General features: G+C 28.2%; 1 protein-coding gene across 4 annotated transcripts; it reads left to right on the top strand.

Moving 5' to 3' along the window:
• Nucleotides 1-730: 730 nt before the first annotated feature.
• LOC114176723 (probable methyltransferase PMT14) lies at nucleotides 731-5,789 on the top strand. 4 transcript variants are annotated; one of them, XM_028061855.1, is made up of 8 exons: nucleotides 731-954; nucleotides 1,116-1,164; nucleotides 1,849-2,520; nucleotides 2,605-2,815; nucleotides 2,956-3,238; nucleotides 3,439-3,825; nucleotides 5,101-5,178; nucleotides 5,257-5,789. In XM_028061855.1, the coding sequence occupies exons 3-8, from the start codon at nucleotides 1,876-1,878 to the stop codon at nucleotides 5,492-5,494; spliced, it is 1,842 nt and encodes a 613-aa protein (XP_027917656.1). In that variant the 5' UTR covers nucleotides 731-954; nucleotides 1,116-1,164; nucleotides 1,849-1,875; the 3' UTR covers nucleotides 5,495-5,789. The 4 variants fall into 4 exon arrangements, with proteins under 4 accessions (XP_027917656.1, XP_027917657.1, XP_027917655.1 ...); XM_028061856.1 differs by having other exon boundaries at nucleotides 770-974; XM_028061854.1 differs by having other exon boundaries at nucleotides 771-1,164.
• Nucleotides 5,790-25,623: the final 19,834 nt, after the last annotated feature.

Here is a 25,623-nt window from a genome sequence, read left to right as displayed (position 1 = left end):
TTAATACTTTTTTATTTAAATAAACAGATGTTGTTCTCAAAATTCCGATTTCAAATATGAACATATTCTTTTGTAATATGAAATATTTATTTTATTTAATATTTCACATGATTTTAAATATTTTTTCAATGTACATTATAATTGGTGGTTAATTAGTAAATGAATAACGACTAAGCGCATAATTTAATCATCACCAACTTGTTCACTTTATCCATGTATTTAAAGTTTGAGTTTTAAACATAGAATTGTAATGATTTAAATATATTTTATTTATAAATTTTAGTTTTGGCTCCTCAATTTTTTTAAAAATGTTTTTATTCTTTAAATTAGAGAACTATGATTTAAAATTTTAAACAATACTACTTTACAAAAAAAAAATAACTCATTTTTAGTTTTTCAAACTGTTCAAAGATTGAAACTTAATTTATTTTAAATTTAGGATATTAAAATAAAGATTATAAATTTGAGAATGAAGACCCAATTTACTTGCAATTTTTAAAATTTAAAAGAACAATTCAACAAGTTAACTAATGAAAGAGAAGAATCTGTTAATCATAATTTCATAATAGTATTTCATTCGATGAGATCTATAGAAAAGTTAAAGTGGTAAAAGAATAGCAAAAAGGTGGAGAATTTCCTAACATGACATTATTTATTTTTAGGGTTGAAAAAGGGGTAAAAGTAGTAAGTTAAATACTCATGGAAGAAAGATAAATTAATAAAGATACGTTGAGTGGGTTGGGTAAAGTTTCATGAGCACTGGAATTCAATAAGTTGAGGGAGCTCAGGGGCAAAATTGCAGGCCAAAGGGTGTTAAAGTTCTGGATTTGGATGTATTTGAAGCTGTGAGAACACGACAGTCCAAAAACTAGTGGAGGAAGTTAAAAACCAAGCAGTAATGAGTTTGTGTTACTGTCTGTCGGCAATAATAAAGAGTTAATAGCCAAAATTGATGTAGTCCCACTACTCCAACTGTCAGAACTCATTTTTTTTCTTCTCTTCCCCTTCTCATTTCCCATTTAGTAGTCACTTTCCCACTTTGTTCCACTGAAACACACACAGCAACAAGACTACACTGCTAACTCTCTTTTTCTCTCGCTCTCTCTCTGTATCAGGTAACTCACCTCGCTGCTGTCTCTCTTTTGAGTGATTTGGATCTAGAAGGTGAAGCAGAACAAAAGTTTCAATTTTTCAGAATACTTTTCTTTCTGGGTCATTTCTCAAATGATACTTTCATGCTCCTGTTGCTTTCTTCTCTTTCTTTGAAAAACATAGCATTTATTTGGCGGTGTCATTATTATTATTGTAATAATCTTTATTGTCGTTGCTAAAGTAATTGGAATTAGTTGCGACCTTCCAGCTTAATTTGTTCATCGATTGAGTTCTCGTTCACGTTTGCGAGCTTTATCTTTCGCTGGATGTAATTTTAGATCATCAGCTAACCCGGATAAAAGGTTGAGATTGGGGGTTGGGAGAGTGTTCAAAGGAGATTGTTTGAGAGTGGCTTTCTGGATTTTGTGAAGATCGGATAATAGTGGCAAACAATTTCTGATTTTAAAGTTTGCCTTTATCGTTGTGTAAATTCATTACCAATCTCAGGTTAGATCAGCTTGCATGCTTAGTGAAAATAAAATAAAACTAGGTTCTGATGAAACTTTGGTTGAAAGAGAGTTAAAGCTGTTTCCTTTCATTTAGATCTTCCATGCCAGAAATTGAGCCCCCAAAATTGGGTTATAGTAATTCTAAGTCAGTACTACCTTTTTGTTAAATTCTTTGTGCTAAGATAGTTATTTGTTGAATTTTGGTGGTTTGCTTGATTTGTGATGAGTTTCGGTGTTGATTGCATAGGGTTGAGAGGGTGGTAACGGGCGATTAATGGGTTCTAAAAGCAATCCATCGGGCCATAGAGGACGAAGGCCCCTGTCAATATTTGCGGTGCTTGGTCTGTGCTGTTTCTTTTATCTTTTGGGGGCATGGCAAAGAAGTGGGTCAGGGAAAGGAGATAACCTTGCTTTGAAAGTTAACAAGATGATGACAGACTGCACTGTTTTACCCAATTTGAGTTTTGAATCCCATCACAATGATGTAGAAATTGTTGAACCTTCTGAGCCAAAAGCTAAAGTATTCAAGGCATGTGATGTAAAATATAGAGATTATACACCTTGCCAAGAGCAAGACCGAGCAATGACATTCCCAAGAGAAAACATGATCTACAGGGAGAGGCATTGCCCTGCCGAAAACGAAAAACTGCGGTGCCTCATTCCAGCTCCTGAAGGGTACACAACTCCTTTTCCCTGGCCTAAAAGCCGTGATTTTGCCTACTATGCCAATGTTCCTTACAAGAGCCTCACAGTGGAGAAGGCTGTTCAGAATTGGGTGCAATTCCAGGGAAATGTTTTTAAATTTCCCGGTGGAGGGACTATGTTTCCTCAAGGAGCAGATGCATATATTGATGAACTTGCATCAGTTATTCCAATTGCAGACGGGTCTGTCAGAACAGCACTCGACACTGGTTGTGGGGTAAGTTTTAATGTTTAATTTATCCTTCTCATGTAGATTCAGACCAGGAAAGGAACCTCTGTAAATCAACTTATAATTTTACAGGTTGCGAGCTGGGGAGCCTACTTGCTAAAGAGAAATGTGCTGGCTATGTCCTTTGCTCCAAAGGACAACCATGAAGCACAAGTTCAGTTTGCTCTAGAACGAGGGGTACCTGCTGTTATCGGTGTTCTTGGCTCTATCCGTCTTCCATACCCATCAAGAGCCTTTGATATGGCCCAGTGTTCTAGATGTCTAATTCCATGGACTTCAAATGGTCAGTGCTAAATTCAACAGGAACACTTTGTTATTCTCCTTTTATTGTGTAGAAGATCATACATATGAACTTTCAAACAAAATGAGGCATATTTCTGTAGATTTCACATCCTTTTGTCCTATATGTCAATGCAAATGCAGAGGGCATGTATCTAATGGAAGTTGATCGAGTGTTAAGACCGGGTGGATACTGGATTTTGTCTGGCCCCCCAATTAATTGGAAAACATACTACCAGACATGGAAGCGAAGCAAGGAAGATTTGAAGGCAGAGCAGACAAAAATTGAGGAGTTAGCTGAAAGTCTTTGTTGGGAAAAGAAGTATGAAAAGGGTGATATCGCTATTTGGAGAAAGAAAATAAATGCTGAATCCTGCAAAAGAAAGTCTTCCAATTTATGTGACTTAGCTAATGCTGATGATGTGTGGTAAGTGTTCTTATCTTTATGCACTTCATTCAGGTAGTTACTTGCAATCATGTATAGTTGAAGAGATTTGGATAATTAATAGTTAGGCAAGATTTCAAACACTGTTTCTCTGGTTCTTTTTATTTGTTATTCACATTCTTGGACAAGAGGAGATTGCGAATAACTTCATCACATTCTTGTTTCAATGATTCCTTTTGCAGGTACCAAAAAATGGAGACATGTAAAACTCCATTACCTGAGGTAAATAACAAAAATGAAGTGGCTGGAGGGGAATTAAAGAAGTTTCCTGCTAGGCTTTTTGCAGTCCCTCCTCGAATAGCCCAGGGAAATGTAGCAGGGGTTACAGCTAAATCTTATCAAGAAGACAACAAATCATGGAAAAAGCATGTTAATGCTTACAAAAGAATTAATCAATTGATTGGCACTACTAGATATCGGAATGTGATGGACATGAATGCAGGTCTTGGAGGATTTGCAGCTGCACTTGATTCACAGAAGTCTTGGGTGATGAATGTTGTGCCCACAATTGCTGAGAACACTTTGGGTGTTGTCTATGAGAGAGGTTTGATTGGCATTTATCATGACTGGTATGTTTCTTAAATTTTCTTAACGTTGTGGGCTACTTCCATTTCATGAAAATTTTCCTTGCTAATTGAGTTCATGTTTTTGTGGGTATTCTTCGAACATGTCTCTATTTTGACTGAAAATTCCTGGATTGACCGGGTTCGAGGAATATCCAATTTTTTCAATATCTTTGTCCCCGTACCTGACTCAATACCCATCTCATGGTCATCTTTGTCCCGATTTAAATTATTAAAGTACATAATTTATTAGGTAATAATATATATATATATATATATATATTATCTTAGTATTTAATTTCTTAATCTTTCTTTTATATTTTTTTGGCTACACACTTTTTCCTCCTCTCTTCTAGTTGTTTAGCTTGTTCTATAGGCACAAAATCTACTCACATGTCAATTGTACTTTTCTTCTTGTTACAATTTTGATTATACAATTTTTTGCGGTTTTGTTCAAATGATGTTCATCAATTTGAGTTAATAAAGTAGTTTTTAGATCTGACATTTGATTATTTCTACTCTTTTTGATATTTTGTTTTTTGTTTAATTTATTCACATGAAAATTTTTGACTTTTAATTTTTAAGTGTTCAATCATGCAATTTTCGGTTGTCATGAAATTTTATTTATGTGTAATTGTATAATATTTTATATAATTGTTTCACTTCTATCCAATTGTTACTATTTGGTAATATGAACTAAAATTTATACAATTATCATTTATTTCTAAATATTTGAAATTGAAAAAATAGGAATTTGACATTAAATATACGATAATATCATTTTTTTTTGCATGAATCTGTTTTATAAAAATAATTAATTGATATTAAAATAATAAGAAAACAGATATAGACTTGGAGACAACGATGGGATAATGAAACCCGTTCTCCATTTCATTGCCTCCTAGTAGAATTTGAGGAGCTTCTTCCTGTTCGATGGGTTACTCTCTAATGGTTTTTTCGTTATCATTAATTGCCAATTTAAATTAAACTAACATATGAAAAGATGAATAGTTTGGTACCTGTTTAGTAAATGTGAAATGTGAGCGCTCTTGGTGTTTATTTTGTATAGAGGGAATTTGATGAGATTGTGAAACATTCTCTTCTAGTAATTTATACCATACCTTCTCTTATCCACTTTTATCAAACCAGTAGGAAATCAAAATTCATCCTGTGCTTTTCTTTTCTTAATTGTGGACCTCCTGAAAAAGACATATTGTAATTGTTTATTACACTAGTTGTTTCTGCTAGTTATTTGCTATGAATTTATTTTTCTTTCTTCAGGTGTGAAGGCTTTTCCACATATCCAAGGACATACGATCTTATTCATGCTAATGGTTTATTTAGCTTGTACCGGGGCAAGTAAGTTTCGTTCATATTCTTAATTCCTGATCGAAAATGGACATTGAATGAAAATGTTGGCACTGATTTGATTAACAGATGCAACTTGGAAGACATCCTTCTGGAGATGGATCGCATCCTAAGGCCTGAAGGAGCAATCATCATTCGGGACGAGGTTGATGTTCTTAATAAGGTTAAGAAAATTGTGGGAGGGATGAGATGGGATGCGAAAATGGTGGATCATGAGGATGGCCCTCTTGTGCCTGAGAAGATTTTGGTTGCTGTGAAACAATATTGGGTTGCCACCACCAAAAAAACCTCATCTAATGACGAATAAAACTGCCACTGTTCTGCTGTGAAACTTACACCTCACACCCAAAAGCAAAGAACAAAAATGCAAAGAGAGGAAGAAGAGTAGAGCAAAGAAAATAGAATGTTGGAGTTTATTCTACGTCTGCCTTATACCAAGTGTAGAACTGTAGATAAAATGGTTCTAATTAGTATTAAGTAAATTCATTTTCAAGGATATTTTTAAGCCCAAGATGTTGTTTTTGATGAATGTTGGTGATGTTAGAATATTCAAATATTGCAATTTTATTTATTCTATTGCTAAGTTAAAATGTTTGCGTTCATTTTAAACTCCAGTTTTTTTTCGCTTTTCTTCCTGCATCCCCTATAATTTCTTTGCGCACACCGGAATTTCCAAAATAACTATTTTATTCCTCGTACAAGTGATATATTGAATTTTTCTTGAACGCGATTTTTGGAATGTATGAAATATATTTTGGAATAAACTTTTCAAAATAGGATTCTCAGAAAAAAAAAACGATTTTTTGGAATAAGTTTTTTAGAAATTTTCTATAGGTTAAAATATCTTTTTTTCCAATTTTTGTCAAGTTTTTTCAAATAAGTCCTAATTTTGGTTTTGTATTCAAATAGATCCCAAATTTTGTCAATTATGTTTAATTGGGTCTTTTTTTGCTGACACCGATTAAATCATTAACGGCCATGAACAGTGACTGCCACGTGTCATTTTGTGGTTTTTTTGAATTTTTTTTATTTTTATTTTAAATTTTTAAATTTTTTTAAAAAATTTTTTTAAATTTTTTTAAATTTTTTTAAATGCACACATGTCAACCCAGGAGTATGCCACGTGTCACTTTGTGGTTTTTTTGAATTTTTTATTTTATTCTTTTGAATTTTTTTTGAATTTTTTTGAATTATTTTTTAAATGTCCACGTGTCAATCTAGTAGTGTGCCACGTGTCAAAGTCAATATTCTATATTCAATTTGGTCCCTATATTTGTTATTTTTGTTCAATTAGGTCCTAATTTTTGTTAAGATTAACCAATTTGACCCCTATAGAAGATGTGACCAAATTTAATTTTTATATCAAAGTTATAATGATGTGAATTTTTATATATTATATAAAGATATTTAATAAAAAATATAAATTTTAATATAAAATTAAATTTGGTTTTAATTTGGAGAAGGACCAAATTGGTTAATGTTAACAAAAATTGGGACCTAATTGAACAAAAATAACAAATATAGGGACCAAATTGAATTTAGAATATTGACTTTGACACGTGACACGCTACTGCATTGACACGTGGACATTTAAAAAAATTAAAACAAAAATTTAAAATTTTTTAAAAAAAATCAAAAAAACCACGAAGTGACACGTGGCACACCTTAGGTTGACACGTGTACATTTAAAAAAAATAACAAAATTAAAAAAAAAATAAAAAAAATAAAAATACAAATAAAAAAATTCAAAAAAACCACGAAGTGACACATGGCAGTCACTGTTCATGGTCGTTAATGATTTAAACGGTGTTAGCAAAAAATGACCCAATTGAACAAAATTGACGAAAATTGGGACCTATTTGAACACAAAACCAAAATTAGGACTTATTTGAAAAAACTTGACGAAAATTGGGATCAAAAAGTATTTTAACCTTTTCTATAATACACAATATGTTTTGGAAAAAACCTTTTGAAATAAGTTTTGTTTTTACAGTTTCTTTCTTGTTTCTTTACTGCAATGGAGACGATGATAGCAAGCGATGTAGTTACACTCAAAAATAAATAAATTTTAACGTTAGTATGGGATTCAGTCAGTAATTGTGCGGTACAGGAAGCAATACCCAGCCCTTTTTCTATAACTTGATTTAATTTGGGTTTGAAGGAGTCCAGCATTTTTTCCTGCACCCCCTCTATTCTTCCTGCACCCCATAAAATATTTTATTTCCATCTCACCCCTGGATAAAAATATATTAAAAATCTTAATTTTTTTTCCTTTTTCTTACACTGCTATTTCCATTATCTTCTCCACCATCACCAATTTCATCTTCATTGGCCAATTCGGAATATACTCCTAGATCTAGGAGTGTATACCGAATCTAGTATGCATTACTAAATCTGAGAGTATATATTAGATTATCCAATTTAATATGTAAATTTACATATCAAACTGGTCAATCCGGTATATATTCTCAGATTCAAAAATACATTTTAGATTAACAAATATGTGAAAATGAAATTGGTGATGAATGAGGAAGATAATGAAGAAAGCAGCATGAAAATAAAGAGGGATGCCGTGTGAAAAAAAATAAAAGAAATTTAGAATTTTTAATATATTTATAATTATGAGGCCAGATGAGATAAAAATTTTATGGGTGCAGGAAGAAATGCTCGAGGGAGTCAAATTCAAGTACACCTAAGTGCAAAGTATGAAGGAGGTTTGTTTAGGAATAGGGTGAGAACATGAGCCACATAAGCCGTACTGGTACGGAAATTGGTTGGTCTTAGTAGCACCACATCCTGAGACACAGGCCTGTGTCTTGCGGGTAGTTGACATTTCACAATTACCATATTGTCTTCTATTCCTCAATGTTGGTTCCACCCACAACATCCTCTTGTAATAATTCATTGTTAATTATTTTGAAACATCTCATAATAGAATTTATTATTACAGAATAATTTTTCTAAGAACAATCTACATTATATTTTAGAGTATTATTTTAAGAAACATAATTGATCGAGGTTCACATAATAATTGCCAAAATTTTATCAATCTAGAGTGTTTTTCAAGCCAGAACCTTTATGAAAAAATGTTCGCCATAGAAAAATAGAAAAAGGGTCATGTGCACCTTACTATACTCAAATTTATTTAAAAAAAAATTCAAGCACAGTAAAAAGGTGAAAAAACATCAAAGATAAAATGATAATTATATTAAAAATTAGTTGACTTTCCACTCAAATTTATTCCCTTCTTTAAAGATCATTCTATCTTCCCTTCCTAAGTCCATAATCGGAAATCTTTCCAAATCAGCTCATACAAACAAAGACTAATCTGCATTTTCATCAGCAAACAGATACCGAGTTTCATAAAATAATAACTACTTAAAATTCTTATAGCTCTATAGTGAATTGGTGGACAAGTTTTTGAGTTTTATGTTGTTCCACGTGGTGCGACTTAAATGTAATGTTTGAGAATGGAGTATGCAAGGTAACAAACTCACCACAAATTGGTTGGGCCCATTAAGGAGTTTGAGAGATCACACCGTGAATACCAAATAATTATCCAACATTAACACCCCCTTAATAGTCCTCACACTCCTTTGCCTACAAAATACTTAGGGTTAAATATGTTTTTGGTCCCTCAAGTTTGAGCGAAATTTGGGTTTAGTCCCTCATCAAAACTTTTGACCAATTTAGTCTTTCATCTTCCAAAATGCGTGAATTTAGTCCTTTTAACCAAATTTTGTTAAGTTTATCTGACATTTCAAACGCATTTCATGATAGTATTTAAATTATATATACTGTTTGACACATTTTTGCTTCAATGTTAACTTAAATACTATCATGAAATGCGCTCGAAACGTTAGATAAACTTAACAAAATTTGGTTAAAAGGACTAAATTCACGCATTTTGAAAGATGAAGGACTAAATTGGTCAAAAGTTTTGATGAGGGACTAATTCTAAATTTCGCTAAAACTTTAGGGACCAAAAACATATTTAACCCAAATACTTATTATTATGCACACCTCTCCTCACTCTTTTCAGCAACAGCGAAATTAGGGAAGCATCTCTCAAATTCTTATCATCACCGTCACAATTGACAAGTGGAGACTTATATATATTTGGGATTTTAAAGAAGTTATACATATCAAGTATGTCTAACTTTTTTAATATTAAAAAAGTATTTATTTTTATTTTAGATAAATATTTTTTAATTTTAAAATCCTTTTTCCATTATTTTGATTAATAAGTTAGAATTTAAATATGAAAATATTATCAGATATTTTTCCAATATATATATATATATATATATATATATATATATATATATATATATATATATATATGGAATTGGAAATACACGGGAAATGTGAAAAGAATTGAGGTATTAAAATGTATGGTTACACGTGATTCCATTGATATCATTATTGTTAATGCCTCCCTAGAATTATCAAATGATACTATTACACAAAAAAGGTTAGGGATGACAATATGAGTCTTGTCCGTCGAGCCAGTTTGCAGGTCCGCAAAAAAATTACAGTATGGATTAGGGTAGTGAATCTGCAGGTTCACAGTAGCCCGACCTGCATAAGTCCGTAGCCTGCGCAGACCGGTTCGCAAGCTCACATAAAAAGAAAATACTTGTACTTGTATATATTAGTTACCTTTTTATGGACTCTTGCATTAACGTTCAAAATTCTTGTATAATTGGAAAAAACAAGTATTATGTATTTTTTATTGTGCTAAAATTTAAATAATACATTGTGTATATCATAATATGAATATGAATATGATGAAAATGTTGAATTATCAATTTATCATCAACTCTCTAAAATCTTTACTTAATTTTGTAAACTTCTTAAAGTTTCTCAATTTTTAAACATTTAAAATTTTATCATAAAAAAGAAAATAAGAAAGCGGGTCAGCCTACAAGCCCGCGGACCAAGTGATGTACGAGACAGGCTAGTGATTGGGACCCACATAAATTTTGCAAAGCAGGCGAACCAGTCTACAATGTGTAGGCCTTAAACAAGTCGGGTCCGGCCCAGCCCGCATTGTCATCTCTAAAAACGGTTTTAGCAAATATTTGGTAGATTTTAAAGTTTCGAGCGATATTTTTTGAATTAGAATGTAAATGGACATGTTGGTAATAAGACATGGATTTTTAAGAATTGTGGTGATCTTGGTACTGAAGATTTAAACAAACTATAATGGTTTTTAATCTATAAAGTTGAATCATAGACTGAAATGAGATTAGAAGTCTCTTTATTTTTGAGATGGAAAATCATTTTTGAGATGTAATATAGAGTAGATTCGGCCACACTTGGGAGTTGGTTCAAGTCACCAATTGTAATACTTTGTTTAATTAGGATTCATGGAAGGTCAGGATTAATTTGATCAATTTCAAGAACAAAAATGAATGAAAAGTAAAGTAGTTAGTTTTAATGGATTTGAGTATAAAGCTTCTTCATATAAGTGCTTGATTTTATTGAATCAATGAATATTAATTCCGTAATATAATTTTATTATAATATTGGAATAAAATTTATTATTATTATAATAATTATTTGTTTGTAGAAAAAGATAAATTTAAAATTTTACAATATTATTGTTATTGTTGTTAATATTGATCATAAATATTTGTTATTATAATATTTTTATTTTGTTAAAAGTCAGTAATAATAAATTTGATTTCAAATTATATTATAAAAGTTTGACATTATTTTTTATTTTATTCCTTTTCTTTTGGAAGTAAATAAAATTTAAATCTGATATTTTTAATTACTTATTTTAAATTAGTATTCATAATTTTTATTTTTTATCCTTCCTCTCCATTTTAGAAAGGAAAAATAATCATAAAACTCTTATATAGGTATATTTGAATAAATAATATTTCAATAAATTAATTTAAGAAATTTTTCTTTAAAAACAAATATTATTTTGAAAAAAAAAACTCAAAAAAAGTTTAGACATAAGTAGCGTTGTTTTAAAATTTGGCACAAAATAATTAGAATTATGTAAGGTGTAATTACTTAAAAGAGGTCAGAAAAGTTGCAAGTAAAACGCTATTTTGAAAGATTTTATTAAGATAGGAAGAAAAATAAAATAAAATTATCGATAGTGGAAAAAAAAAAACTAGAAATTTGAGACCTGTTGTAAAGTATGAAAAATAAAATGTGTTTGACAAAATATTGTACAAAAAAAAGATGAAATGATAATTTTTGAGATTTTTAATATTAATCAAGAACTAATCGTGAGAAAAGGAACAACTTTTAGTTGTTACCGTAATCTTGTAACTGAATATAATAGTCTTAGTAAATGTTCACTGAATAGATAAATTTAAATGATAGGAAGTTGATGAATTTAAATGAATATAAAAGTGAATTGTGTGTTATTTTTTTAAGAAATTTATCCAAACGAGAGAGGATGAATTATGAGGTGACTGAGTTGTTCATTTTAATAAATTTGAGGAACGGAGAAAACAAGAAATAGAGAAATTAATTTATATTCTCATTCGCTCTCTTATACATCTATTTAAAGGTAATAATGACAACATTATGGTTATACTCTCCATTAACTTTTCTTTTTTGTTTTTGTTTTTTTTTATTGAAGTAATTCTGGTGAAGCCTAAAGTGTTGCTTCCATGTTGTCATTTAATACTGCAACATAGGTTAACTTTTAAAAAGATGTTTAAAAAAACAATTAATACCAAAATTTAATGGTTGTTATAAAAAAATAAAGTTCAAAAAGTAATTATTAATTTTACATTTTTTTATCATAATATTTTTTTATAAATATTTTATTATTAAAATATGTTATTTTTAATTTATTCATTTAAATATTTTTTCTAAAATAATTCTAATTCATCTCATAATACTCTTACATTATTTTTAAAATCAAGGATAATTTGGTGATTTGATTTTTTTTTCCATTAAACTTAATTTTTAATCTATCAAATCAGTCACAAACTTTATTTATAAATTCATTCATTTTCACTTTTAAATCCATTTAATTTAATAACACAAAATTCACCCTTTAATCAACTCAGATTCATCATCTCTCTCTCCCTCAAATCAACTCACTCAAGTGAACACATCCTTAGAGGTGATTGTGAATGAATTTGAGGATAAAATTTGTGTGAGTTTGAGTGATTTAATTGATATGTTAGATAAAAAAATGTTTTAATAAATATAAAATACAGATTACCATATTACTTTTTATGTAATTAGTATTTGAGATAATGATATTTTAACCTATTTTCTTTATTCACTTTTAACTCACCACTTCAATGACCATTAAATCATCACATCACATCACTAAAAAAATAAAAATAAATTATCTAATGATAGATTGAAATAATAAATTAAAATTGGATAAAAAAATATGAATGAAAATATCATTATCTTAATATTTGTATGAGTTACAATTATTGGTATATTATTATTATTTCATTTTATTATTAATATAATAATAATTATTATTAAACTCCTTTCTCTTAATTCTCTTTTCATATTTACATTTTTTTCATAACTTCAATATAATTTGAGGTGAAATAACAAGGCATTTGAGTAAAATGGATTTTATGAAGAGTAAATATCTTCGATTTTTCTACTATAAGGAGGATTCATAGTATTCCGAATTCCTTAAATCCATTCCTTCAAACCTTGCCAAATCAGCTAAAGTGAATAAAGAAAATCATGGCTCTTCCGATATACAGAACAATCAATTCATGAAAGTAAATAGACCCTTAAATATTTATGATGATAAAGTTACTCTTAGAAATATTTTCTTATTTCCGTTAGAAAGAAATAAACATACTTTAAGTATTGTTTGATGTACATTATTATTATTACTTGGATTAATTATGTTTATCTTTATAGTCATAAATTTAAATTTATTTTTCTTAATTTTCCATGTGTATTAAATGATATTTCAGAGGAGTATTTAAGTTAGGATATGCGAAATAATATAAAGTGTTCAATTATAATCTAAGATGCCTTGTCACACATTAAAAGAAATTAAGACAGTTAAATTAAAAAATTATATCTATTACTTTTAAAATTTGAGATAATATTATATTAGAATTTAAAGTGGAATAAATTTGAATTTTTTGTAAAAAGTTAAAGAAATAAAAAATAGCATTTAACTCTTGTGAATGTGATAACATTGTTACTAGAGTTGTGGGTGAGATTGATGCACGTGGTGAGATGAAAAGGTGTGGCTGGAAATGAAAAGAAGGAAGGGAATTTGTGTGAGGAAGTGGTAGTGTTGTCCTTGTCCAACATCATTGATTAGAGTTTGAAAACATAGGTTGCTAGTACTGGATGAACAGATAAATCTGCACAAAACATTGGGACTTGTGCTTTTTTTTAGCTCAACCTTTGTCTCTTTACCACTAACGTCTACTGCACAAGATGACAACCCTACTTTTTCTCTTTTTCTTCACTTCAAATCTTACACATTTGGGATAATAATATTTTATTTATTTTTAATTCATCATTTTCACTATTCTTAAATTATTTATTTTATGAACAATCAGATCACTCCTAACACGATTTTTTATTCTCTTTTTAGATAACAAACAACGTGTAAGTATAAATTAAACAATATTGTGAGTAAAAAAGAGAAGCAATATGCAGGAGAGTGAATAAAAAACAAAGTGATAGTTTGAAAGGTGGAAGGAAATAATGGTTGTTTGTGTTGTGTGAGATGTTAGAGTGACATGTGATAAAAAAAAAAAAAGGTGAATTAATTGATTGAGCAATCCAATATCTGGAAACAATGAATTGAACAGCTTCACTGAATCAACAACACTGAAACTCATGGCATGCCATTAATCTGTGTGGTTGCAACTCATTAAGTTGGGAACTCCCTTATACCCACCACCTATGTACATCACCAATTAATGATGGTGACTTGTGCAGAGGGAACACTTTTTATTTCTACGACAACATGTTACTTCAATTCTTATTTCGTGTGTTACAATTTAATGTACTTGCTTAAATCATTTGGAGTTCATACCTCACTATATATATAATATTTGTTATTTTTTTGTAAATAATACTGATGTAAATTTACAAATCATTAAAATTGGTCTAATAATTGAAAGTTTAAATAATGTACATGAGATCATAAATTTTCATTGTTATACTAGCTTTGTTGTGGACGGATTTTATTGCAAAAATAGTGTATTATTTTACCTTAATGTGAATAATAATTTACAAGAAGATGTAATATTATGTATTACTATGTTCTTTACATATACAATTATATTATCAGTCTAAATATTGATACAAAAGATGAAATAATAATTGTAAGAATTCAATGTTTCTTCAAGAAAGAAGATTTATATGTATATGCTAACCTTCTCCCCATGCGTTAACATTATCAAGGGTTTTGAACTTGAATATCTTCAAAGAGTATTGTTTGAATATTTGCTAAATATTTACTTATTCCATAAATAATGCCAAATGTAAACGATGATAGATTTTTAGTAAATATGTAACATTATTTTTTATATATTAAATGCTTAATATTATTTCTTATTTATGTTTCATTTTCTTACATACATATATTTAAGAAGTATTGTTTTTTTTTCTGCTCTAAATCTCAAAAACTATTATTTTAAAAAGTCATATTTTAAATTGAATAGAGTTTATTTTATTAATTTTTGTTACATATAATTTATTTTTTATTAGTTTATTTTACTAATGTATATTTATAAGAATAACCTTCAATTTAAGTGAAAATGATTGATTGTGTACTTTATTTCTATTAAGATTGAGATACGATATTTAACTCTATTATCTTATCATAACCTGCGACATGACAAATGTACCCTCCTTACGTGTTGGTCATCAAACTACTATTCTGCCGTGAAAAGTTGATTACGTAACACTCTTTGCTAGTATTTGATTTATTTTCTTCTCGAAATTTCTTTCTTCTACAAAGATATCAATTTAGTTGAATATATTCTGCTTGTTTGAATCGCTGAGTTGTAATCACATGATGACATTAACAATATTATTTTGAAGAATTTGTATTATGTAATTACTAGTAGGCGAAGTACTAGCCAATAATTATTATTTTGTGTGCATGAAGTTAGATGATTCAATCGAATTTAAAATTTTATCGATACATTAAGTTGAATAGATGAAAAAATCATATATTAAGAGTTAATAAAAAAAATTATTCTAAATTGAAATTAAAGAGTTCTCGGTACTCCATAAAATATGTAAATAATTATCTTCAAAGAAGATATTATCATGTAGAATATATATTGGAGAGCTTAAATTATTAAACAAGCTAAATATCATAATCACGATGAGTTTATTAGTTTCAACAATGTAAATACTCCGAAAATAGTTTATTTATTGATGAGATGTTTAATGGACTTAATATGTATTTACTCATATACTAACAATATGACTATGCATTTAATTAATAATTTGTAAGTTTAGTTATAATTGTATAAGTATTATAAGGTTGGACACGTAATATATATATATATATATATATATATATATATATATATATATATATATATATATATATATTTTGTATGTCCAATTAGATTTTGTATGTAATATATGTTTTATATGTATTATAAATTATAAATTTTTTTACGTAACATATGTTGACATAAATTATATGTTGTATATTTAATTTATATAATGAATATTATTATTTATTTTTTGATTGCATTATAAATAATATTGATACAAATATTTATTTAAATGTTTGAATGATGGATATATTTATATTTTAATGAAATAGAGAGTGACCATAACATCTCAATTGATTTATATTTATAATCACGTAATAAACATGTTGTAATATTGATGTGATTAATTTTTACACACACAACTATTCTTACATCTATATGATTAATTAGGATGAAATAAATATTGAATTATATTTCCTAAATTGCCTACAGGAATTGAGAAAAGAAACATAGTTTAATAGTTTTATCATTTGATTAGATGGGTCTAATTGGCTAAGACTTTAGCCCACAGACAAATTTTATGTCACTAGAATCATTCATTAAGACGTGTGTTACATAAGTACAATGTAATAGTATAATAGTTTTATCATTTGGTTAGATGAGTGTATTTGTGTAAGACTTTAGTCCACATGGAAGTTTTATGTCACTAGATTCATTCATTAAAGCACATGTTTACATCGGTAAAACATAATAGTATAATAATTTTATCATATCATTTCGTGATGATGTAATCCGAATTGAGTAAGACTTTAGTTCATAGACAAATTTTATGTCACTAGATTCATTCATTAAGATGTGTTTGCATAGATCAAACTGATAGTTTTATCATTTGATTATGTAAGTCTAATTGAGTATGACTTTGGCCCACAAATAAATTTTATGTCACTAGATTCATTCATTAAGACATATGTTTGCATTGAAAAAACATTATTTTATTATAGTATCAAATAATGATAATGAGCATGTATTTAAAATAAATAAATAAATATTATAATTTCTCTGTCTGTGAATATTTTTGATATCCATTATGATATTTCCAAACTAAAAGGGATAATTATAAGTTTTGGGAGGAGAAAGTTTTTTCTCCATTTGGGTTGGATGAACCTTGATTATGCTATTAGAAAACTATAATCATCCTTATTACTAAAATCAACACTCCCAGATGTTGTTGATCTCTATGAAAAGTGGGAGAGGTTAAATTGTCTCTTTGTGGCATTAGTAAAGACCAACTTACGGGATTTTGTTGATCAACATGACAATGTGAGAGATTTGTTAGAGGTTATCGATGGACAACTGATCACATTTGATAAATCTTATACCAACACTATTATTATGTATTGTTCATCCTTAAAGCTCACCTAAATTAAGGGAGTATGTGATCATCATGCGGATAAGGGACATTGTGGGTGAACTGAATGTCTTAGAGGTTATCATATCTAGTACATTATATTTGTACATTTTGTCTCATCAATATGCTCATTTTAAAAAATGCTTATAACACAAGAAAGGATAAGTGGTTTATTAATGAATTAGTGACCATGTATGTTCATGAACAGGAAAGGTTGCTAATGGAGGAAGGTTAAATGATGAACTTAACTACTCTTAAGTATAAGGAGAATTAAATTAATTACAAGGGAAAGATATATGCTAAGCCAGTTATAAAAAAAGAGTTCAAGTGTTTCTTTTGTAAAAGAAAGGACACTTAAGAAAGATTGCGCAAAATTTAAGAATTGACTAGAGAAGAAATAAAATTATTTTGCTTTTGTTTATTATGAATCTAATATGACTAGTATTAATCATAATACATGACAGATTTATTCTGGAACTACAACCATAAATTGGATAGAGAAGAAATGTAATTATTTTGCTTTTGTTTATTATAAATCTAATATGACTAGTATTAATCATAACACAGGATGAATTGATCCTGGAACTATAATGAATTATATCCATTAGATTGGATGGATGATTTATGTTGTTATTTTAAAAGAAATTCAAATTACTATGTTTGTTTTATTTTTCAACCATGGTAATCATATATTAGACAAGAGTATAAGATATTTCAAGTGAAGGATTTTAGCACCACGAAATTGAGAGTAAATAAGAAGAAAATATATATATATATATATATATATATATATATATATATAATAATGTAATTGTTAGAACAAATATTACAATTTATAATGATGTAAATCATAATTTATTATTTATAGGTTTTTATTTATTTTTCTTGTTTTACTAAAAAAATTACAATTTTTCTTTCCTTTTGTTGGTTGGTTTCACCCTGTTTTTGTTATTTATTTTAATAAATAAAATTAATATTTTTGTCTTCTAAATTTAATTTTAATGTTCGCTTTAATTTTCTTTAGCCTAATTTAGTTTTTTTAACTTCTTTTGTTTTTAAAAAAATCGTTTTTTGTCTAAATTTATGGTTAAGTTGTCTCTTTAACTTTATTTATTTTAATTTAGTCTTACTTTTTATTTTCGTATTGTGTTTATATTTTTGCCACAACATATTAAACCTCACCCTCGATTTACAAAAAATTAGCTAAAAATATTTTTTTCTTTTAATGGTTACTTAAACCAATGAGTACTTCTTTAAAATAAATATACAATTGCAAGTAACATTAAAACCAATAATCTTTTTCAACAAAGCTTAATTTTGAATAGCTAGCTATTTTTCTTCTTTCAGTGATTAATGAAATTGATTAGAGGTTCTTATAGATGTCCAACATATATAAAATTTGTATAATTTTGTTTTGCTGGCTGAATTAGAGATCAAATCAAATAGTTAAAAAAATAAAAATCCATTATCCAGACCCAATTTCTCTCAAGATTTCTTACAATATATAGTCTAAAAAATTCCATACTCATGTAACGAAAGGACGAATGTGATAAGTGAAAAGAAAGATATTATTATAGTAAATTGAATAAAAAAATTGGAGGACAAAATTAAAATCAACCCGAATTTAGAAAACAAAAACCATGATGTGATTTAAAGTTGAGAAAATGTAATTGATTCGACATTTTAGAATAATTGTAATTTTGGTCCAAGTGCGTGTTTGAATTTGGTTATTTTCTTGAGTAAGAAAACAAAAGCTTTAATAAAAAATTATTAAAATAAATGTTAATAAATAATCATTATTTTCTTAAGCTTTTCCCAAGCTTACACTACATTAAAATATGAAATCCAATAATCGAACTATCTGGTCTGAAAATGAAGTTTCGTGAAACACCCAAACAACTACCAAAGTGTAATAGCAATGAGTCAAACACAATAATAATGGTTTGATCTATCTATTATTGATGATTTGATTTTAAGATATATATGTCTTCTTTTTTAGTAATTGGGATTCTCTGTAATAAGATATCTGTGTGAAAAGTGCAACATAAGACGCTACCTCTATCTTATCTCTTACACCAAAATCCTTGTCATTCTCAATATGATATATGTTTTTGTTGTTTCAATAACATTTTATTTTCTTTATTTGAATTTCTTGTTTCTTTTTCATGTTACTATGCAATATTTGTCCAATTTTATTAACCAATGAATTCAATTATTTTGTTAGAGTCCTTAATTTTAATCTTAGTTTGCATTTATAAAATTTGAACTTAAATTTTAAACATTAAATTTCATAGTGTTGATTTTCAAATAAGTATTTATCAAAATCACATATTGAGTAATATAAAAAAGAAAACAACAAAAAAATATTATAAAAATAAATAGTTGCTTTTGAAATTGTCATCCCAATTTTGAGTGTATAAAGAGGTTGGTTGTAATTTTTGTCAGAAAAATTATACTAACGGTTTGCAGTTTTGATCTACAAAAAATTACACTAAGAAGGATTTACAACTCTACTTGAATAGTAATACTTTTTATTAAATATTTATAGATATAGATCTTGAGGTGCTAAATCAAGTTAAATTTTCTATGTGTTTTTAATGATATTTGCTGCTCTTAATGAATGTGCTATGTAATTTTTTTAGTGTGATTTCTCAACACATAGTAATGGTTAAGTTTAGGGCTGGGCAAAATAAACCGAACTGCACTGAACTGCCAAAAACTGCACTGAACTAAAAAACAGTTCGCATGAACTGCACTGAACTGAAAAACAGTTCGGACAAACTGAACTGAACTGTTTTTCTTAAAAATAAACTGCACTGAACTGCACTATAATATGAACTGAACTGAACTGTTATAAACTGAACTATTTTATGAACTGCACTACGTCAGAACTGAACTGCACTATTTTTGAACTGAACTGCACTAATTTTGAACCGTTTTTGAAAGTGCTTAGGAAATAATACTTGAAATATGCATCATACTTCAATACACCAAAATCAAAATATTTATACATCTTAATACATAGGACATAGGTTTTCCAGTAAGTTCTCCGATAAACAACATCAAAATGTTAATACATCTTAATGCATCTTCAATCATCTAAATTAATTGCACTTGAAGGTCCCACTTCGTCTTGAGAAGTTATATCTACAAAAAAAAATATTTCATCATTTTTGAAAACTTAAAATAAATTTAAAAATATCAACTAAAAAGTATATAAAGTTTTCATATAAACTCACCTTGCTCAAATTCATCAAACTCTTTAGGATCCTCGTTAAAAAGTATAGAGAAAGGTGTTCCTCTTAACCAATCTTGTGTGCAAACAAGTACTTCCACTATTTTAGGCGTTAGGCAACTACGATAAGGATTAACCACCCTTCCTCCTGTACTGAATGCACACTCTGATGCTACGGTAGAGATGGGAATGGCTAACACCTCTCGAGCCATGTTTCCAAGGATAGGAAATCTAGTTGAGTTGACCTTCCACCAATGTAAAACATCAAGCTCAACTGACTTTGTATAAGGTTCAGGATCCTCTCTCAAATATTTATCAAGCTCTGATATATAATCAAATCTACGTCCTGTAGCTCTTAGGTAGAAGCTCATGTCATGAGGATCATCATCTTCATCATCTAGTTGAGATTCTTGTTGGCTACTTTGAGAACCCTCCTCAACCCCTTGATATTGATCATAAAGTGTTTTCAAACATGACAATAATTTTGATTTCAATCCACTAGCCATGCTAGATTCAAATATATAGTCAATGAAGTAATTAACAAAATCCAACTTACTCCTAGGGTCAAGCACAACAGCAATCAATAATAAGATATTAATTCCATTTGGATTTCTCCAATATTTGTCATACTTACCCTTCATCCTCATTGCCATCAATCTTATGCTCACATCAGTACTCTCAGAATATTGTCGAATCTTTTTACCAATTCCAAACACTTCCTTCATATACATATGACTAGTGACGTAAGAAGAACCAGAAATACGCATGGTAGAGTCATAAAACATCTTTAAGAATGGTAGAACAGACCTCGCATATTCCCAATCCTCTTCTAGTGGCACACCACTACTTTTGGCCATTTCAGCACCAAATTTCTTATCTTGCATATCTAACAAGACGAAGGCATCTTTGTACTTCGAGCTTGCCTCTAACATTAGATAAGTTGAATTCCATCTAGTTTCAACATCAAGGCAAATAAGACCTTTATAAGAAATTCCCTCTTGTTCAACACATGCCTTGAATCTAGCAAATCAAGCTGGAGAAGATTTCACATATTTAACTGCACTCCGAATTTTTGAAATTGAATCTTTTATCTCTTTTAACCCATCCTTCACAATCAAACTTAATATATGTGCGCAACAACGCATATGAACATATTCTCCCTTTAAGACAAGACAATTCCATGATAACATCCTTCTTTTGAGATATTGGACCCCAACATCATTTGTTGTAGCATTATCCACAGTGACATTAAGGACTCGCTTCAACTCCCAGTTATTCAAACAAGCCTCAACATGTTTAGCAATGAGCTCCCCTGAATGACCTGTTGTTTGAGAAAAATTCAAAATTTTCTTATGAAGCTTCCAATCTTCATCAATAAAGTGAGTTGTTAAACTCATGTAGTTTAGGTTTTGGATTGAAGTCCATGTGTCTGTAGTTAAGAAAACACTCCCACACTGCTTTGATAGAAAATTTTTTAACTTTGCTTTTTCCTCTTCATAGAGTTCCCACATTTCACGCCTCAATGTAGTGCGGGATGGGACCTCAAACCGTGGCTGCAAGGATCGTACAAAGTCACGAAAGTCTTTATCTTCCACAAATCGAAAAGGAAGTTCAGACTTCACAAACATCTTCACCAACTTCATTCGAGATGCATTTTGGTCAAACTTAGAAATAGTTGGTGAAGAGCCAACACTAGCCCCTTCTGTAGTTGATGATGACAATTTTTTCCTTTTGAATGCTTCTCTATTAGGATTTTCCTTGCATCTTATCAAATGATTCCTCATCCCACTTGTTCCAACCAAATATTTAATCAAATCACCACAATAATTGCACTTAGCCTTCTTCTCAGAATAAGGATCTTGTTTGGTAAAATGCCCCCACACATCTGACCGACCTTTACTATGCTCAGTTGATGATGTAGCCATACAAGGAGGTAAAGGATCAATCCCAGAAGTAGCTGGTGTGAGAGTTTCGACGGTTTCTGGCAATGTAAAATCCATCTGATCCAAGATTGCAGCTTATAAACTTGACTGTTTTGTTCTCCAACCTGATTACATATTTATATTAGTAAAAAAATATTAGATTGAGGTATGATGAGGGAAGAATGAAATGTAAAAGACTACAGTGCAGATCAAAATTTAAGGTATGATGAACAAAGCAAACAGTGACTTCACCACATTTGAAGCTAAGAATATACAGAAGAAGCAAGCAAACAAATCCATAGTGAAATTCTTAATGTTGCAAAAGTGTTGTATCATAGCTTCCTTATAATTCCAATTAGTAACTTGAAAACATATTAGATTGAGGCACACTGCATGCATAGGCCTGGCAATGCACTATAATATGCAATTGACTCAGAGACACATTCATCACCGATAACATACTACACTCAAAGTCAGACATAGGAAAGGACAAGTCAAGTTCTATAAGAAAACACTCGTACACAAAAATAAAGTCATCACCGTCAAGAATTAAGTAGATATAAACTTTTTCTTTAAACCCTTTCACCTATTACGCTACCAACCAAAATCCATAGACATGCCTAAGTTAGACGTTTGCAACTTGTCATTTTGTTTTTCGTCAGAGAGAAAGCCAAAAGTTTTGTAAGTGTCACCATTAAAATTTCGTATGAACTCTTATTCTTTTGTTAACTTGATGCACTTAGAATGTTAAGCAATTTTAACCAGTTATCTAGAATTTTCCGTGGTTAAATTATTATAATACTATCAAAGAGTAGCCAAGTGTATTACAAGATCTGTCTCGGTGGTGGTTGAGTCTCGGTGGTGATCGAATCGATGTGTGTCACTCTGCTTGTGGACCCAATGTGATTCAAGGCAACGAATTGAATGAGATTCCAAGAGAAATGAAACCTACAGTTAACTGTACTGGTATAAACAGTTAACTGTTTCCAATACAGTATTTTACCCTTTATCTTAAAAGTAGTACAATTTAATTTTACTAATAATAATTAAGTTATTTTTAGTTTAAAATAGTACAATTAACTTAAGTACATTACAATTAAGTTATTTTTGTCCAACCCTAGTTAAGTTGTACAGTTTTTTTGTGTGGATTCTTTACACTTTTATTATACCAATACTATCATGTATTATTAACTATGGATATAGATGAAAATATAATTAAATTTGAATAATTAAAAATAAAACGGTTAGAAAAAATAAAAATAAAAATCCATGTACACGTAGTTTTAAGGTTTTTTAAGTTAGAAATTATAATCTCTGGAATGAGAATTATTTTGACTCATTGGTGGTGATACCTTCAATGTATCTATAAAAAATTTCAAGAGTAATAAAACACATTTGAAAAAAAAGAGAATTGTCTTTTACAAAGATAATTTATGTTCTAAACTATTTTTCTTTCATCTTTCTCTTTAATACTTTCATCATTCTCACGCTTACAAATTCTTGTTAGTCTTTTTTGTGTCTTATAGTTTGTCGGACGTCTTTTTAAGATGTGTTTAACAATATTATTGATTATAACTTTCAAGTGACTTTTTTACTGTTATATACCATTTATGAATTTTATTGACTTGGATAGATCATCATAATTTTTTTTTTTCAAATTAAACATTTTTACTGTTCGAGAACAATTTTATTTCACAAAATATTAAATTCTTGTCATGCTTTATCTAACTTTGCATATTAATACGACTTAATCTATGTCTTTTGAAGAATAATTTTTTGTAATATTTATTTCTTGTTTTATAAATTTATATATTTATTCATAATTAATTATTATATTAAAATTTATAATGTTTTACAAATTTGGATGTATATAAATTTTTAAAAAAATTAATTTAATCTTTATAAATTAATTAAGCATAATAAATTTGAAGAATGATTATAATAAATAATATAATTTAAAAATATTGTAATTATGGTTATTTTTTGTAAAATTAATTTTGATAAATTTATATTAATTTGTTAAAATAAGTTATGCAATAATTTTTGTGTGTAATAAGTTAGAAAAATTAAATTAAATTTTAACTATATAAATATACATTTGCCTAATTCAAACCAATTCCCTTAGTTCATCTTATTTTGTATTCTTTGTTTACAATACATTTATTCTAATTTTTTTAGTACTAAATAATTATTTTTTTAATCATTAACTTTAATTAAAATAACTAATAACTTCAATAAATAATTATCTAATTTGAATTTGAATTTATTCCTTTAATGTTTTAAACTTTTTATTACAAAATTTAATATTTTGCTATATTTTAAATTTATATATTTTTCTAAATAAAACTTTTTAAAAAAAATTCTATACTTTTTTATTATTTTCTTTAAATAATATTTTTATAAATAAACCTAAATGCTTTAAATTTATATTACTAATTTTTAACTTTACATTAAATTTCTTTTCAAATATTTTCTCCAACAATCATATTATTATTATTTTTTACTAACTTATTATACAAAAATATTACACAAATTATTTTAACCAAATAAATATACATTTATCAAAATTAGTTTTATAAAAAAAAACCATAATTATAATATTTTATTATAATAATTTATCTATTATCATAATTACAATATATTTAAATTATCTTAGTTATTATAATCACTTTTCAAATTATTTATTCCCGATTAATTTATAAATATTTAATTAAATATAATTTTTAAATTTATATTCACATGAGTTCATACAAAAATTATAAATTTTTAATAAAATAATTATTATAAATAAATATACAAATCTATAAAACTAGAAAAAAAAAATCGTTATTAAGAATTCGTTCATAAAAAATAGGATTCCAATAACAAACAATCTCCAAATTAGAAAAACAAATATGAGAATTTAATATTTCACAAAAAGAAATTGTACTTAAACATTAAAAGGTATAATTTGAAAAAAAATAATAATAATCTACTCAGGTTAATAAAATTCAAAAATGGTTTATATGAATAAAAAAAAGTCCTTTCAAGTAGTCTAAGTTTAAGAGACACTACAATGAAACTATTAAGCAAGAAATAACAAATATAATAATAATAATAATAATAATAATAATAATCAGTGGTATAATGAAGGATCCTAAGTGCTATATGCAACTAGAATGCTACAAGGTTAGCAGAAATACCAAAAGTAAGTTGTGAGAGTAGTGTACTAAGGTCCAACAAGATCATGATAATGGATAATGTAAGAATGATTTATTTGACTATGGTTAATGTTAAAATCACAACTTAAATTGATCAAAAAGATGAAAAAATATATTTTAATTCACTTTTTTTACTTACTTTTAACTCACCACTTCAATCACCATTAAATCATCACATCACATCACTTAAAAGAATTAAAATAGATAATTTAATGGTGATTGAAGGAAT

Source organism: Vigna unguiculata, chromosome 3 (genome assembly GCF_004118075.2).
Source record: "Vigna unguiculata cultivar IT97K-499-35 chromosome 3, ASM411807v1, whole genome shotgun sequence".
Classification (NCBI taxonomy): Eukaryota; Viridiplantae; Streptophyta; class Magnoliopsida; order Fabales; family Fabaceae; genus Vigna; species Vigna unguiculata.
This window is presented reverse-complemented; position numbering and strand designations above follow the sequence as displayed.